General features: G+C 41.0%; 1 protein-coding gene across 2 annotated transcripts in view; it reads right to left on the reverse strand.

The window, feature by feature from the left end:
- ANO10 (anoctamin 10) overlaps nucleotides 1-17684 on the reverse strand; it is a 238650-nt gene that overhangs the window by 202087 nt on the left and 18879 nt on the right. For both annotated transcript variants that reach the window (XM_068559255.1, XM_068559256.1), the window contains exons 5-8: nucleotides 8815-8934; nucleotides 5920-6489; nucleotides 4469-4524; nucleotides 2028-2102 (exon numbers count right to left, since the gene is read on the reverse strand). In XM_068559255.1, coding sequence (XP_068415356.1) covers nucleotides 2028-2102; nucleotides 4469-4524; nucleotides 5920-6489; nucleotides 8815-8934 — 821 coding nt within the window. The remainder of the gene's footprint in view (nucleotides 1-2027; nucleotides 2103-4468; nucleotides 4525-5919; nucleotides 6490-8814; nucleotides 8935-17684) is intronic.

Genomic DNA, 17684 nt, shown 5'->3' on the forward strand with positions numbered 1-17684 from the left:
TTTCTTTTCTCACTTACTATATTGTGAGCACTTTCCCGTGTCATGAATAATTCTTTTTTACTTAGCTCATGCGCTGTTGTTGAATGTAAGTATTATTCCCAACCCCGACTATTATAAATGCTGCTCCTTACCTACGTACATGAATCTTCGCCCCATCTCTGATGATTTACTAGGGATGGATTAACGTTCTTGGCAAAGTTGCCCAAGTAGTTTCCAGAGGTACTGTGTCAATTTCCACTTTCCCCAGATAGGTATCAGTGTTTCCATCACAAACCACCTTAGCTGATATTAAAATTCTATGTTTTAAAGAGACTTACCCCGTCCCCCTGTCCCCTGTTAAATAAAGGAGACTCTCTAAAGTATAAGAAATGAGGAGTCATACCCCACTAATACAATAATGGTGGGATTGGAAAAGGTATGTACATCTAACCTATCGATTTCAAATGTAGTATTTTCAAAAATAATTTTTTAAATACTAAGAACACAATATTTACTTTTATGCAAGCTCTTAGAACCGTAACTACAAAATCTTTTAACTTTCTCTGTTATACAAATTTTTAAATTCCTTGAAAAATGACCCCAAGCTCTCATATAAAGATTAAGAAGCCTAGGCTTTGAGACTCTGCTCACTAACAATCACAGTATATTAAAACCAGGAAGGAAGAGCCCTTACTGGTAGGTGGCTCAAGTATAAAAAAGAGAAATTAGAAAGCAATAATTTATTATTCACTATTATCATGTGATCCAGAAATGGTAACACAACAAAATATGTCATCTTTCTTAAACATTTCAGAAACGATACAGCAGTGCATAGGATCTGCTGGTCTCTAAAGTTCAACAACTTATTAATTTAAAAATGAAATGTGTGGGACTTCCCTGGTGGTACAGTGGTTAAGGATCCTGCTGGGGCTTCCCTGGTGGCACAGTGGTTAAGAATCCGCCTGCCAATGCAGGGGACACGGATCCCATTTGACACCATCTCCCCTGGTCCGGGAAGATCCCACATGCCGCGGAGCAACTAAGCCCGTGTGCCACAACTGCTGAGCCTGCGCTCTAGAGCCCACGAGCCACAGCTACTGAGCCCATGTACCACAACTACTGAAGCCCAGATGCCTAGAACCCGTGCTCCACAACAAGAGAAGCCACCGCAATGAGAAGCCCATGCACTGCAATGAAGAGTAGCCCCCACTCGCCGCAACTAGAGAAAGCCTGTGCGCAGCAACGAAAACCCAACACAGCCAAAAATAAATAAATAAAATAAATAAATTTATTAAAAAGAATCCACCTGCCAATGCAGGGGGCATAGGTTTGATCCCTGGGCTAGGAAGATCCCACATGCCGCAGAGCAACTAAGCCCGTGCGCCACAACTACTGAGCCTGTGCTCTAGAGCCAGCGAGACACAACTACTGAGCTCATGCACCACAACTACTGAAACCCACGCACTCTAGGGTCCGCGTGTCGCAACTACTGAGCCCACGTGCTGCAACTACTGAAGCCCGCACGCCTAGAGCCTGTGTTCTGCAACGAGAAACCACCGCAATGAGAAGCCCGTGTGCTGCAACGAAGAGTAGCCCCCACTCACCACAAGTAGAGAAAGCCTGCATGCAGCAATGAAGACCCAATGCAGCCAAAAATAATAAAATTAAATTAAATTAAAAAAAAAAGAAATGTGAAAGAACTATTTAAGGTTATACCATTACCTGAGACACACACAGAAGTTCAATTAATGAACACATTTTGCTGTTAAAATTGCTCTTACAAGCTTTGATATGAACTCTATATTTCATTTTGTGCTCTACATGATTTACTTTGCAAGTTGGTTAGCTTCAACAAATTTCTTCCCAGTTGAGTATAATCCACAGTGCAATTGCTAATGGTTGTTTATTTAGAATTGGGCTTAGAAGTACACAAAATTTAATAATTTTATTTATAAAGATAGTAATGGGAAGACAATTATATTACCTGAATATAGGAAACCACCTCTAAAACCTAAAAAATTGATACCTTTCTGTTTTTTCACACTCACCTGACGCAACAGCTTCATATCCCTCAGGACAAAGGCAATGTAGAAGAGTGAGGCAAAGCAATTTAAAAAGTTGAACTGCCAAAAAAAAAAAAAGATAGCAATATTTAATATTGCATCACAGTACTTCATTACAACTATAAAAATCACATTTAGAAAACGTAATGAGGGACTTCCGGTCCAGACAAGGTGGCCTGGACGTGTTTCTCCTACTCCCCCTCGCTAAGCACATCTATGAACTCGAAATATCGCGAGAGGCAACCAAAGGAGAGCTCTGAAAGGTGCTAAGAGGAAGAACAGGTTTGGGACCCCAGGGCTGAAGGAACAACACAGCACCAGCGCATCTTACGTCCCTACGACTTTCTTACAAAAGAGAGAGTCCAAGGCCCAGCATCTCCCACCCCCAACCTAGTAACCCAGGCAGCAGGGAGGCACATTCCTGCCCACCCCGCTCAGAATAGGAGTCCTGACAACAGGCAAGCCCAGCAGCACTAACAGGGAGACTGACGAGGACCCCCACTAACAATAAGCTGCGAGGGGATGTGCTCTCCTTCCCTTCTGCCCTGCCACTCCCCTGCCCCATGGAGAGATACCAGGTGGGGTGGCCAGGCAGCACCAGAAAGGAGGGCCCTGCCCCAACAAGCAGTCCAGCCCTGGAAGCCTCTCTGTGCCAAGGGACCTGAGAGCCCCCCGCCCCCCAGAGAGACACCTAGGTAGCCGAGGGGCACTAGCAAGAGAGATCAGCCAGAACAACCAGCCTGGCCCGGGCAGCATCTTTGTCACCACGGGCCTGAGACTGCCCTGCCCAGACACATGGTTCAGGGGTAGGGGTGCGGGGAGTGGGGTGGAGATCCCACCACAACAGGTGCCATTTCTTCAAGTAGTTCCCCTGCTCAAGAGCCTGCCATTGCCCCCAGGACTGATGCGCTGGCTACTTCCTCCTGTGCTGCATCACTTTCCGAGACAAAAGACTGCTCTGTGCACAGCATGAGCACTTCATTAGTGAGGGAAGGGGGAGTCACTGGAGAAGGGGATATTGTCTGTATTACTGTGTACCACAGTGTGGCCACAGGGTAGGGGGAGGTAGGGGTAGGGACGGGGGTGCTGAGTTAGAGTAGAAGTTGAAAAGCAAAAGCTCGGAAGGCTGAGAAACGCTCTCCCCACAAGACTGAAAAGGAAGGGAGAGACCTAGCACACACAGTGGAGGACGAACAGACTCTAAGGGATGAGTCTCTTTACAAGACAGTCACCTGACGTTGTATCTGGCACCATCAGAGAATAATCAAGTCTTACAAATAACTAAATTCTTTAAGACAAATGGAGTGTTTTACCTCTAAGGGCAAAAGCTCCATATTGGGATCTTTTTGGATGAAGCTTTTAATGCATTACACGTTCCGCTGCTTGTTTTCTCACACAGAGAACACAGAACGGAACATCCTTGCTGACTCAGCACCAACATTTTGAATATAAATTATTTTACACGGCTAGAGTGAGGCCTTCGGAGCCTTTTTAGATATGGATGGCCGCTTGCCCCTTTTCTCATGTCCAAATTGCTGAAATTGTTGAATTCTCATTACCTATTTATGAGAGGTTTTCCATTTCCTTCCGGGCTCTTGCCTCTATAAATTTACCTACTTCCAGAAACCTAATCACCTTCCTAATGGTGGTTTCTCATCTTTTAAGGATGGAAAAACGAGATAAATAAGCTTCTCAGAATGACTTCTACAGCTGGAACAAAGGCTCTTTCTAAGCGAGGGCCTGGGAATAAAGTACATGGACGGGGTTAAATCAATTCCAGTGGATAGTTCAGAGGACTCTTTACGCACTCTTTCTTGATTCTCAGCTATGTTACAGACGGCTGAGGTAATCTCCGGATAAACAAGGTGATTTCAGGCTGGTACCTCTTTGTTATTTCTAATAATGGTGGGAAGAGGCATAATGTGTGTGCTTTTACACAAACAGCAAGCAGGTTACACAGTGCCTTCCCTCCATCCCTTTCCTCCTACTCTTCGAAACATGCTGGGAACCTCTTGGACTTTGGAAATTTCTTAGACAAAATTTTTAAAAAATAATAATTTAATGCTCCATCACTAAACAGAAGGTGGATAACTGGAAGGCTTGCTGAAAAATGAAACATTCAAACCCAAGTCACCAAAAGGAAAATAATAGAAATGTGTCTATAAAGTAGTTTTTTTAAATAATTGGAAATTGGCTATAATACTGATTTCTACGTTTAAAGTCTTATACCATGAGCACATTTGTAATAAGACTGTTGAACGTTTATGTAAACACACATTAATCAATCCTTGCCTACTTGGACAGAGTATATTAACTACCTGATGCCTTAAATCAGAATCAAGTCTTCATATTTATACTCCTAAATATTAATTAGGATGTGTTAGTTTCAAAAGTACAATGGACTTGTATATAAAAGATCTACTTACCACTAACACTTTCAGAATTAGGTGATTCTGGTAGGCAGATTCCAATCTGTGATTCTCTAAAATATTAAAAAGGAGAGGTAATGTCTCTCAGGTAAGAAAGCAGAATGGGAGCATTGTCATGAAGTAATGTGAGACTTGTGCTGAGGGCAGAGATGTTCAAAAACAGAGCCTCAGTCAGTAAACGCGCCAGGCTACTGCTCACCACCAAGAACATCAAACAAAAAAGAAACTAAATTTAAGACACAGTTTTCAAGATACTGCAATAGCACCGTGGTCCGAAATTATTTTTTGAATATTACTGCAATAAAGAAATGTAGTAAGTGTTGGCAAACACTTACCAGAAAAAGACACTGTATCAGCGGTAATAGCAAAACTGAGAGCAATCTCTAAAGAGTAGGGCAATAAATAAAGTTTATAAGGATTAACTTAAAAGGAAACTCAAATTTCCACCCTAAGAAAAGGAGACACTGTGCAGGTCCCAAGACAGCAGGGCAAAAGGACAAAAAAGGAAGATTCTGAACAGAAGTATCACCTTGCACAGAGAGGCAATGTTAGGCTGACCTGGATTTGAACCTCAACTCAGCCACTATCTGACCTTGGGCACGTCACTTAACCTCCTGACACTCAGCCTCCTTGCCTACAAAACAGGGCTGACACCACCCTCCTCCCAGGGTCACCATCAGGATTAGACACACTACCAAACCCCAGCATCAGCTCAAGGGAAGCACTCAATAAAAGGTAGCTGTCGTTATATGACTAATAAAAAGAATTTAAAATACCTTTCTGGTCCATGAAGTTAAGGCTTAGACTTTTTCCTAGGGATTAATATAGCCTATTTATTTGTTTGAATGAATAAATTAATTAATGAGTGAATGGCCCATCAAGACCTTTTCAAAACTATAACCAAGTTCCTCTTGTACTACAGAGACAGACAAGAACACCTGCCTTCACTGAGTTCAATGGCAGGCCCCACACAACTACACAACTGGTTTTCAGATCCCAGACATAGTTCTTTCAGCCAGAGTATTGTGGAGATAATTCAACTGATTTTATCCTTAGCATAAAACACGATATAGTATTAGCAGCATAGGTTGGACTAGCCTGGCTCTACCATTTGCTGTCTAAACTTTGTTAATTCTCAGTATCTTTAGCCATAAAATCGTGAAATAACTTCTATTTCATGGCGTCCTGAGCAGGTGAAAATGAGGAACTATGGATAAAGTGCTTAGCAGGGCACCTAGAACATAGTAACTAACAATAAATGAGAGCCGTGAGAACCGTGACCTGGAGATCATCAGAGCTCCCAGAGCCGATGACTTTTCCTTATGTCTCTAGAATGAGCCCAGAGCAACAGCTATCTTCTTTGCAAGGTAGCGGTTACATGAATCCTATGATCGAAGCAATATTTCTTACAGGCAAATGAGACATAAATTCAAAGCACTGAGTCTTACCCCATGAAGTTAAAAACTCGGCAGCATATCGATAGAGGCGGTTCATGATCTCAATCACGATGGCATAGATGATGCTGGGCACATACAACAAGATACTGGTCCAGTCGGACCTGCTGTTCTCATGTAGATCCAAGGCCCAGGCCTCCATGTCAAAGTAAATCATCATGACAAACAGAGAGGAATAGAGACAGAGGCACACAAACGGCAGGGAGACCAGGTAAATGCGCAACTGTCTCTTGTAGCTGGGGTACAGTGGTTCCTCCCTGCCGGTGACGGAATTGATACCCAGGACCCCGTGATATCCCGGCCGGGGCTCCTCAAACTGTCTCTTCATGACCAGGGTCCCCCACCTGTAGGTCATACTGGCACAGCCGCGCTTCCACACTTCCAGGATCACTGTGGACCAGATCAGGTTGAACGAGGCGAAGACCACATACTTGTCATAGTTTTCCCACACAAACAGGTAGTAAGGTAGCCCAAGGACCGCCACAGGGATTAAGGCAAAAGTGAAATATTCCAAAAATCCAAAGTAAAGAGCGATTGTTTCTCCAAAGTAGCCACGAATACTATCTACAACGAAAGGCAAAAAAGGACCTTAAGTCCCAACTGGCAAAGACTTGATTTTTTTAAAAAATCATTTCAAGTAAGCTTATTTACTTTTTTGCTTAAGTGGGGATCATTTAAAACCCTTATTTCCCAATCGGTGTGTGATGGTAAATCCATCCTCCATGAAGTACAGAGACCTCGCTTGTCTCTATAGCAATAAGCCTGACACTTCCCCCAGCTCAGGGCTCAGGCCACAGCTGCTGGGGCTGCTTCGGGTCTGCTTCTCTTCACCTTCGCATCTGGTGGATGCCTTCTTCACAAGGAAGAACTCACCTCGGGCTCATCCTCAATCCCCAAGGTCCTAGTTTAAATTCAGCCGTGGCCAATGAACCATCTTAATTTGGGGGTTACTTTATGCTCCCCACTTTTCTCTCCCTTTAATACTAGAGTTATAGAGGTTATTTTCAAAGAAGACTCCTCATCCACAGTATCCTGCTCCCCCCTACTCAAAGCTGTAAACTTTCATCAATATGTCATGGCAAACTTTTCAATACACTGAAGAAAAATTATTCAAAAGCACAAAACAATATTCTACACATTAACTGTTAGAATACACGGAATACATTTATCTATACTTTCATACAGATAAATGCACTGGGCAGAAGAAGGGCCAAGCAACATGAGCTAGCTAACCCAAAAGAGGTCATGAACACCGTGTCCTCTGCCGGCCACATCTACATGTGTGACTGCCTAGATTGTAAAAGCATCTTGCACTGGGACCAAGGTGGGATGCAGGGGGTAAGGGAGGTGTAATAGTTAGAGTTAGTATTTCTTGGTTAATTACATGAAGTTAAAACATTGTGTTTTTTTCTCTTTTTTTTTTTTTTAAGATAATGTGTCACATCAGTCTATGTGGATGGTTTAGAGTAAACAGGGATACTATTTTCCCCTATCCTTAATTCTTCTACTAACTCAGGAGCATGTTCAAACTGTGGGTATGATGAGGTAACCTCAAATCAGAATCAGGTTACAAGAGAGGCCGCAATAGTGAGAGGCCCACGCACCACGATGAAGAGTGGCCCCCGCTTGCCACAACTAGAGAAAGCCCTCGCACAGAAACGAAGACCCAACACAGCCATAAATAAATAAATAAACAAATATTAAAAAAAAAAAAAAAAAGAATCAGGTTAAAAGATTAAAAAAAAAAAAAAAAAAAAAGCCACTCATGGTCCTGGGCTCCAAATCAGACCACCTCTCTCTTTTGACCTCAGGGAGAAGTTCAAAATTTTTCTGAGCCCCAGCTACTATCTTCAGTCCCAGCACTCCCAGAGGCCTCTAAACCACTACCACACCCATGCTCAGCCTTCACCATCAACTCACTTTTTCCCCCTCACTTTCTAAGAAGTAGCTACTGGATACGGTCACTCACAAGACCTAGAGGCAATATTTAAATTTACTGCCACCTAAATGCTAAACAAGGTGAAAAAATGTCCTAAGTGTAACATAAAATGACTATTACATCACCTGGAACTATCAAAAACAAACATTTTTCCTTTCAAAGAATACAAGAAAAAATTCAAAATGCAATTTCAAAATTTGACCTTAAAAATGATTTATGTTCACTGTTACAATATTATAATAATTGTTTTCAGAAATGGCAATTAGAAAGAAAATTTGAGAGGAATTCCTTTAAACAAAGTCAAAAAGGCAATGTCCTTTAAAGAAAAACTGATAGTAATGCTTATGGTGAAAACTACCATCTTAAATATAATCCTTATGCTTAAAAGACATAACTGAACCAAAAAAGCCTGAACATCCATATTGACAGAAGTTTACACGGAGTAATGCTCAACACACACCGAATAAATTAATGGTTATTCTTCTAAGTGTCTTAGAGAAAATGGACAGTTCCAGTAACGCACACCAAGATCCTTATAAACTACCTCAAAAGATGTTTAGGCCTGCTAGTCTGCCACTAAGAATGAGCGCAGCTTGGCCCACTGATTAGCTCTAAAGAAACAGAAATTTTCAAACACAAAATATTCACGGTCAAACTAGATTCTTATAAAGTATGTTCTACAACAAATCTGACACGTACTCATGAAGGCCACTCTGGGTTGCCTGTATCGTTGGTGAAATTCAGTAACAGCCTGTAATTCCGTTCATCTAAAATGGTATCAGAAATAAAATAAACAAATAGGTCATGTAACCCCTCTATCCCCCTCACCAAGTTTTTGCCCACATGCAGCTGGTGAGCCCTACCCAACACAGCGTTAAGTATCTACCCAAGAGGGATACCACCACTGCTGCATCTTCCTCTTCTCTAAGAGAGCAGGCGCTGACACATACCTATGGGCTGATACTTTAAGGTAAACCGAGTATACCAGGTGTCCTCCAGCTTCTTCAGGGCTTCGTTGTCATGCAGTGGAAACACCTGAATCACGATGCCAGATGTCAGCAGCCTCCTCACTGCGGAAGGAACACGTGAGACAGGTTTGAGATTGCTCATGATACGCTTCATCAAATGCTACCCAAACTCTCCAGGAAGAGAGAAGGTCTATACAGAGATCAACGCTATCCTGCCTGCTCCCAAGGTGTGTATTCTTCTGTTCTTCAGAATGTAAATATCTTTACTATTTCCTTTGGCTATGAAAGCAATACAAGTCGATGTAAAATTTTAAACCTTACAGAAAGGCACATGTTAGAATTTAGAGAGGCCCCTTGTTATTCTCTCCCTTCCACAAAAACATAACCACTGTAAATAGCAATTCAGTGTATAAGCAGACTTCAAAATATACATCCATAAATATTTATTTTAGAAACAAAAGGGATCATTCTCTACACATCATTCTGTAATCCTCTCATGTAGTAGTAGTATATGATGAATATTTTTCAATGACAATATAAATAGAACATGAATGACCTTTTTCATGGCATCATAATATTCCCTTGTATGAAGTACTATAATTTAACTAATCCTCTATTGAAAAATACTTGTTTCCTTTTTTCACTATTATAAATAATGTTAAAATTCTTATACATATAACTTTCCCCACCTGTCTACTATTTCCTTGGTACATACACTTAGAAGTAGAATTGCTAGCTCTAAGAGCAGAGCATATGTATCTTAAACTTGGACACATATTACAAAACAGCCTCTAGAAAAAATTTTACCAATCTGTCCTCTCACTACAGTGAAGGTAAGAGAATGTTCAGTTCCTTTCGTTGTTACTGATCCTGAGTACTTTCAAAATCATTTTTACCTTTTCTAATCTGCTAACAAAGGCTTACATTCACAAACAGCAAATATCAAAATAAAAAAAGACTTCCTGCTTCAGCAATCATTTGGTATGATTTTAACACTTGTGCACATACCTGGGAGATGAGACAGGCTGGGACCTGGGACCCTTTACAAGAGTGTTTGCACCTGGACAAATGTCTCCTCCAGCAACAGAATACGAAGAAATTATAAGGGACTAAAAACTACCTTATGCAGGCCAAGCGCAGTTGGGGCAAATTATGAAAAATAAGATTCAAAAAGGCCACAGACCAACTGCCACTTCTGAGGAGCTGGGAGCAAAAGCAGAGTACTGCACATGCCCCCTGCACACAGCACCACCAAGCGGCTGGGCAGACAACCTAAGCCACCCCTCCAGCCTGACCCACCAATCCGCCCCCAGCCTCACCCTATTTAAGGGACCACCTTGTACCTCCGCCCACCCCCCGCCCCCCAGGAACAAGCAAGGGCACCTGTTACTTGTTTTAGTTCCCTTGTGCTGCAGCATGAGTCCCAATAAAGCCTTCCCTGAATTTCATCTGGCCTCTTCACAATTTCTATTGATTGAAGGGTCCAAGGTTGGTTACAGAGAGACAAACAAACTTAACCAAAGACAATATCCCCTAGTGATAATAAATGAAAACGGGGCATTCTCTCATCCATAATTATTCAGAATGACTCACTGGGTAGACAGTTCTTCAGGTCTTTAAGAGGAAATGTGTTCAGTTCATGGAGAACTCAAATGCATGCCCTGTGCCATATGTGGGGAGATGCAGCACTTTCCACGCAAGTTCCTAGCAGCTGTTTTAATCAGCTCATCTCTTCTGAGGGCTGCCTTTCTTATCTCCTATCTACCTTGTTCCCAAAGACAAGGGATGAGCTTATCGGGCAGTAGGCCCTTCAATGAGGACGGCAAATAAATATCTGCAGCGTGGAAGAGAAACATGATTTAAGTATCCGATGTACAAATACTGCATATAACAAAGAGATGGTATCCTCAGGACAGATGCCCTATTATAAAATCTTCAGAGTAATTTAAAAGAAAACCTAACTTCTTAGAAATGAAAAAAGGTTAATAAAGAGGAGATATCTGATACTAACAGTAGGAAAAATTATCAATATTATCACTAGGGGATATTGTCTTTCGTTAAATGTGTTCGTCTCTCTCAGATATGTGCACAAGTGTTAAAATCATACCAAACGACTGCTGAAAGCAGGAAATTTTTTCTGATTTTGATATTTGCTGTTTGTGAATGTAGGCCTTTCTTAACAGATTAGAAAAGATAAAACTGATTTTGAAAATACTCAGGAAAAAGTATGGATCTCAAAAAAAAAAGGATTCTTAATAAATGGTTCTTCTTACAACTATATCTCATGCATAAGTTATACAGAGGAAAAAAGTCTTAAAAAGCTAGGGTTGTGATAAAATCCCCCTTCTCAATAACTGAAAAAGGTATATACTCAAAATATCAACAACTAGGGTAAAAAGGTGTATGGTTTAAGTTATATCAGCCTCTGGTGCTGTCAAGTCCATTTTTAATACATTATTTAACATCTTTATTGGAGTATAATTGCTTTACAATGTTGTGTTAGTTTCTGCTGTATAACAAAGTGAATCAGCTATACGCATATATATATCCCCATATCCCCTCCCTCTTGCATCTCCCTCCCACATTCCCTATCCCACCCCTCTAGGTGGTCACAAAGCACTGAGCTGATCTCCTTGTGCTATGCGGCTGCATCCCACTAGCTGTCTATTTTACATTTGGTAGTGTATATATAAGTCCGTGCCACTCTCTCACTTCATCCCAGCTTACCCTTCCCCCTCCCTGTGTCCTCAAGTCCATTGTCTGTGTCTGTGTCTTTATTCCTGTCCTGCCCCAGGTTCATCAGAACCATTTTTTTTTTTTTTTTAGATTCCATATATATGTGTTAGCATACGGTATTTGTTTTTATCTTTCTGACTTACTTCACTCTGTATGACAGACTTTAGGTCCATCCGCCCCACTACAAATAACTTAATTTCGTTTCTTTTTATGGCTGAGTAATATTCCATTGTACATATGTGCCACATCTTCTTTATCCATTCATCTGTCAATGGACACTTAGGTTGCTTCCATGTCCTGGCTATTGTAAATAGTGCTGCAATGAACACTGTGGTACATGACTTATTCTGAAGTATTTCACTGGGTTTTTTTGCAGCTAACATGAGTGAAAGTCAATCACCCACACTGGTTCTGATTCTTAGCTCTTATTTAGGAATGCAGAGCTGTACCTTATTCTTCTATTACTATCCTTTTCAACTACTGTATCAAGTTTTTGAACTTTGAACTGACTTATAACATCTAAATTATTATTTTACTATTTCTAAGCTCTGTTTAAAGAAATGACTCCATTCTGCTATAGAAAACTTCCCAGACAAGCATAAAAAGCCACTTGTATACCTCTAAAAATAAGGCTGAAAACTGAGGGAATCAGAAAGAATATAAAACCGCAAGTCCTAAATTCCTGGGCTTCTCTTCACCATCAATGCCAAAAGCATGGTTCTGGTTTCAGCTTCTAAAAATAGAGGTGTTTTTTTTTTTTTTCCAATCCGTCGACTTTCTCATGTCAGTGAAGCATGTAATTAACCTGAGCCTTACCTTCAAAGGAAAATATGATGCTGTGCAGGCCTATTTAAAGAAAGGAACAATTCAAACCAAGATTCCTTCCTTTAAGAATGCTGAATGATCTGCTGTCAAGAACTAGGGTTATAACTATTACAGCCATTTAATAATTAGCGAAACTAACCAAAATCTAATTTAAGGGAGACTGTGAGTAGCCTGGCTTATGGTAGGACCCTCTAAATTAAATAATGCAATAACAATACTAACACAGTCTGTTTAACATGACGTAAAAGTAAAAGCAGAAACCCCTCCCACAACTCCTTCCGGCGTTTCTGTGCAGCAGGGAGGGGCGGGTCAAGCTGCCTCCACTCCAGCAGAGGCGTGATCAGCGCCGACTGGGAGCGGAGGCCACACAGTGAAGACAGAGCCCCTCTGCCCCTGCAGCCGCTGCTGTGCCCAGCACCCCGCCCAGGGCCCGCCTGCATCTAGCTCTCAGCTGTGAACAGACCAATCCTGTCTTAAAGAGGAAAACACTGCTTCTCAGGGATACCTGTGTTTTCAAAATACATTTTCATATTCCTGCATTGTTTTCAACCCTGCTTAACATAAAGACTGCAAGTATGTACGTGGCAAAACACAGTGTGTGTGGAGATACACAGATATAGATATATAGATATATGGTGCTGTACCCGGCACTAGACACATACACACACACACATACATCAATGGTTTCACTGTCTTATACACAAGCCTGCTACATGATATTTACTTGACATCCACTCTATTATTCTCATAAGGTCAATAAATAATTTTAGAAGACAGATTATATCTGACCACTAAAAATCTAACCACTTGTATATAGAAGATATTCAGAAGTAGTTACTGTAATGTTCTAAAAGAGTAGCAATATAATATTAAAGACCTACCACGAGATTGCCATATCCCATCAATCAAAACATCAGAATCATCTGATAGACACTTTGAGACAGAGCTTTTACCTAAGCTAAATAATATCCCTTAGGATAAAGTTAATACATAAGAAATTCTCTGCTCCCTCAACTCCTCTTTCTAAAGAAAATCTTTCGTTAGGTTATTTGTACGACTATTAACTATTAGGAATCAACAGGCAAAGGCAGTCTGAGGTTATGAAGAGATCATAGCTCACACAGAAAACTGGAAAGGAGATGCCCCTCAAGATGACCGCTGATGACTAAGACACACGTATAAACAATTCCTAGTTCTCCACGTGTTTGCTATTTGATGGAAGAGGGGAGCTCTGAAGTGCGGAGCTCACAGCACCGTCAACTGCCCCTGGCTCGTGTTTACAACCACGCAAGTTGCTCTCTACTTAATGAAAGCTTTCCATCAAAACACAACATTATGACAAATAAAATTATAATCATTGTGTGTAAAATTAACTTAAACCTAAGATAAAGGAGAGTGTCTCTCATGAAAGCCCTGGTCAGCTCCATTTCTATGGATTAACTTCATGAAAATCTAGGATTTTAAGTTACTCTAAGTTCCATTCATTCGAAAAGTTGCACGCTGAAAATAGTTCACACTTTCTGCGTATACCATTCCTTCTTCAACCAAATATTATGATCACACTTTCAAAGACACAGAGGAAGAGAATAATGCAGAATTTCAAAATCCAGACTTCTACAACTTTAATTTGATTCTTATCTCAGATGGCATACAAAATTTCAAACGATCCCGACTGAGATGATTTTATTGTTTTCATATTTATTGCAAAAAAGAAAGAGAGAAGAAGGAAGGGAGGGAGGAGGGATCCTTGATTACGAAAGCCTCATCCTGCCCACAAGAAAGTTATTTCTATTACGGCTTCAGGACACCAGACTGGCTACCTACACACCCAAGAGAAATCCATTTACATATTTTCGGCAAGGTTTTCGTTCAGTGAAAATGTCTGTCTTTGAAGCAACTGGGAGCACTTGGGAAATTGCTGCTCCTGAGTCCCATCTGATGAAAGCGTACACTCACTCTTTAACAGGTGGAAGCAGTGATTTCCACGTGATGGTCTGATTAATGTGATGAACAAGAAGAAACGAGATGCTCACGTTAACACCTAGGACAGTGCCTTAGTCGGCTTAGTCTTCTAATTGATACACGGCCCAGCTGTGCCTGAAAACATGCCCTCCCACCAAGAGATTAAAAAAAGATTTGAAATTTTGGAATGGCACCAAACAATGGCCTAAAAACAGAATGTGTAACTCCTGGTAACAAATGGTGGCAGAAAGACACCCCTGCCCTGTTCCTGTTCATGATGCCAAATTGAAAACAACAAAGTAAACAAGAAGCATAAAAGGAAACCCCACCTTTGATGACAGTAGAACAAAAGAAAACAAAACAAACTATAAACTGAAATCACAAACTTTGAAAAGTGGCCTTAAAAGTCAGCCCAGGGTAAGCTAAGAGCACCCGTGCCCCTGCAACCAGGGCCAGCAGGCAGAGGGCAGGGTTCTCCTGGACACTGAGGGGTGGGAAACCACTGTCCCCTTGCCCAGAATGAAGGCAAAGGGGACGCCTGGCAGACCCCTGAAGTGTGTCTGCTCCCTGCCGGGCACCACAGCCAGACAAGAGACACGAGGCTGGAGGAAGGAAAGCAGGGGTCTGCCGTCTTGGGAAAAGAGCTGCCTGCTGGAACCCAGGGATGGAGGTGAGCAGCTCAGGAGCTGTGGGTCTTGGGTGGCCAAAGACAGACCTAAAGGCCAAACCCAGCAAAAACTCCTGATAAGAAACAGGGCTCCATGGAGGCTCTAAGATGACTCAAGGAGAGCACACTGCCAGGCAAAATCCAACCTCCTGACCACCACAGTTCCCGACTGGAGGCCCCCAACATCCCCTCTCCCCAACACACACACTTCCTCCCAAAATAGCTGGTCTGAAAAAAATAGGGACTCATTAAAAAATAAGTAAACACCACAAAGAAACTGGCATAGAACTATGCAAGAATACAAGGGAAAAAAGGAAGACCATTAAAAAAAAAGGCAGAGAGGAAACACAGCAAAAAAAATTACAGCATAAAGCAATGAAAAATTATGGAATTCTTCAAGGAATTAAAGAAATTAAAGCAAGCCACATCTCTGAAATTAAAACTAGAGGAAGACCTATCAGAGCTGAAGGTGGGAGCTTAGGAAAGCGAAGTAAGAGAAAAATAAAACTACTATAGATACAAAGTCAATAAAAGCTACTGAAAAAGGAAAAACTGAAAAAATAAAGCCAGAAAATGGTGAAGAACACTAAGAAAATTACATAAAAACTTTAAAATATTTCAGAGAATATGTAAGATTCACATATATATAATTGGCATACCTAAAGACAAGAAGAGAGAAAACACAGCCAAAGAAATCTTCAAAGGTAACTGAAGAAAATGTTTCTGAAATCATGGTAATCTTTAATCCACAAATTGAGAGAACATATGTGCAAAAAAAACCTGCTACAGAATAATTAATATCAAGACATATGCAGATAACTGGAAATGCAGACAAACAGGAATGATGAGTACCTGCACTCAGATTTCCAGACACCTCCTAAAAGCCATACAGGTCAACAAGGAAAGCAAGCAAAAGCATCGATAATACATGTCTACAGTATAACTCAGACACAGGGGAGACTACAAAATGCAGTTTACATATAAGTCAGGCAGTAGAGAACCGACACACTCTCAGTTCCCGAGTGTATGTGGGACATTTTCCAAGATAGACCGTATGTTAGGTCATAAATTAAGCCTCACAGATTTAAAAAGATATAAATCATAAAAAGTATCCTCTGACCACAACGGGATGAAGTTAGAAATCAATAACAGAAGGAAAACTGGGGAATTCACAAATGTGTGGAAATTAAACAACACATTCTTAAACAACCAGTGGGTCAAGGAAGAAACCACAGAGGAAATTAGAAAATACTTAGAAATGAATGAAAACAAAACACAGCATACCAAAACTTATGGGACACAGAGAAAGCAAGGCTAAGGGGGGAATTTATAGCTATACATGCTTATATTTAAAAACGAGAAAGACCTCAAATAACAACCTAACTTTACTATTAAGGAACTAGAAAAAGAAGAACAATCTAAACCCAAAGCTAGCAGAAGGAAGAAAATAAAAATGATTGGAGCAGATATAAACAAAATAGAGAATAGAAAGATAATAGAGAAAATTAAAGAAAACAAAAGTTGGTTCTTTGAAAAGATCAACAAAATTGACAAATCTGGGGGCTTCCCTGGTGGCACAGTGGTTAAGAATCCACGTGCCAATGCAGGGGACACGGGTTCAATCCCTGGCCTGGGAAGGTCCCACATGCTGTGGAGTAGCTGGGTCCATGCGCCACAACTATTGAGCCTGCACTCTGGAGCCCATGAGCCACAGCTGCTGAGCCCGCTCACCACAACTGCTGAAGCCCACATGCCTGGAGCCCGAGCTCTGCAGCAGGAGAGGCTGTGACAATGATAGGCCCGCGCACCACAGCGGGGAGTAGCCCACACTTGCCGCAACTAGAGAAAGCCCACGCACAGCAACAAAGACCCAACACAGCCAAAAAAAAAAAAAAAAATTGACAAATCTTTAACTAGATGAACTGAGAAAAAAAGAAGACATAAATTACTATGATCAGAAATGAAAATGGGGACATTACTACTGATTCTAAAGAAATAAAAAGGATTGTAAGCGTGTACTATGAACACTTGTATACCAACAAACTGGATAGCCTAGATGAAATGGACAAATTCCTAGAAACACAAAACCTACCAAGACTAAATCAGGAAGGGAGAGAAAATGTGAATAGAACAGCCCTACAAGTATTAAGGAGATTGAATCAGTAACTAAAAATCTCCTAACAAAGAGAAACCCTGAACCTGATACCTTCGCTGGTGAATTTTACCAATATTTAAAGGAAAACTAATACCAATTCTTCTCAAACTTTCCCCAAAAATTTAAGAGGAAGGAACACTATTAATTCACTCTATGAGGCCAGCATTACCCTGATACAAAGTCAGACAAAAGCACTACAAGAAGGGAAAACTACAGACCAATATCCCTCATGAACACTGATGGAAAAATACTCAATGCTAGCAAACTCAATTCAGCAGCATGTTAAAAGAATTATACACCATGACAAGTGTGATTTATTTCTAGAATGCAAGGATGGTTCAACATACTAAAAACAATCTGTGTAATATACCACATTAACAGAATGAAGGGGGGAAAAACCCACATGATCATTTCAATTGATGCAGAAAAAGCATCTAACAAAGTCCAACACTCTTTCATGATAAAAAAACACTCAATAAATGAGGTATAGAGGGAAACTACCTCAAC

Source organism: Eschrichtius robustus, chromosome 12, assembly GCF_028021215.1.
Source record: "Eschrichtius robustus isolate mEscRob2 chromosome 12, mEscRob2.pri, whole genome shotgun sequence".
Classification (NCBI taxonomy): Eukaryota; Metazoa; Chordata; class Mammalia; order Artiodactyla; family Eschrichtiidae; genus Eschrichtius; species Eschrichtius robustus.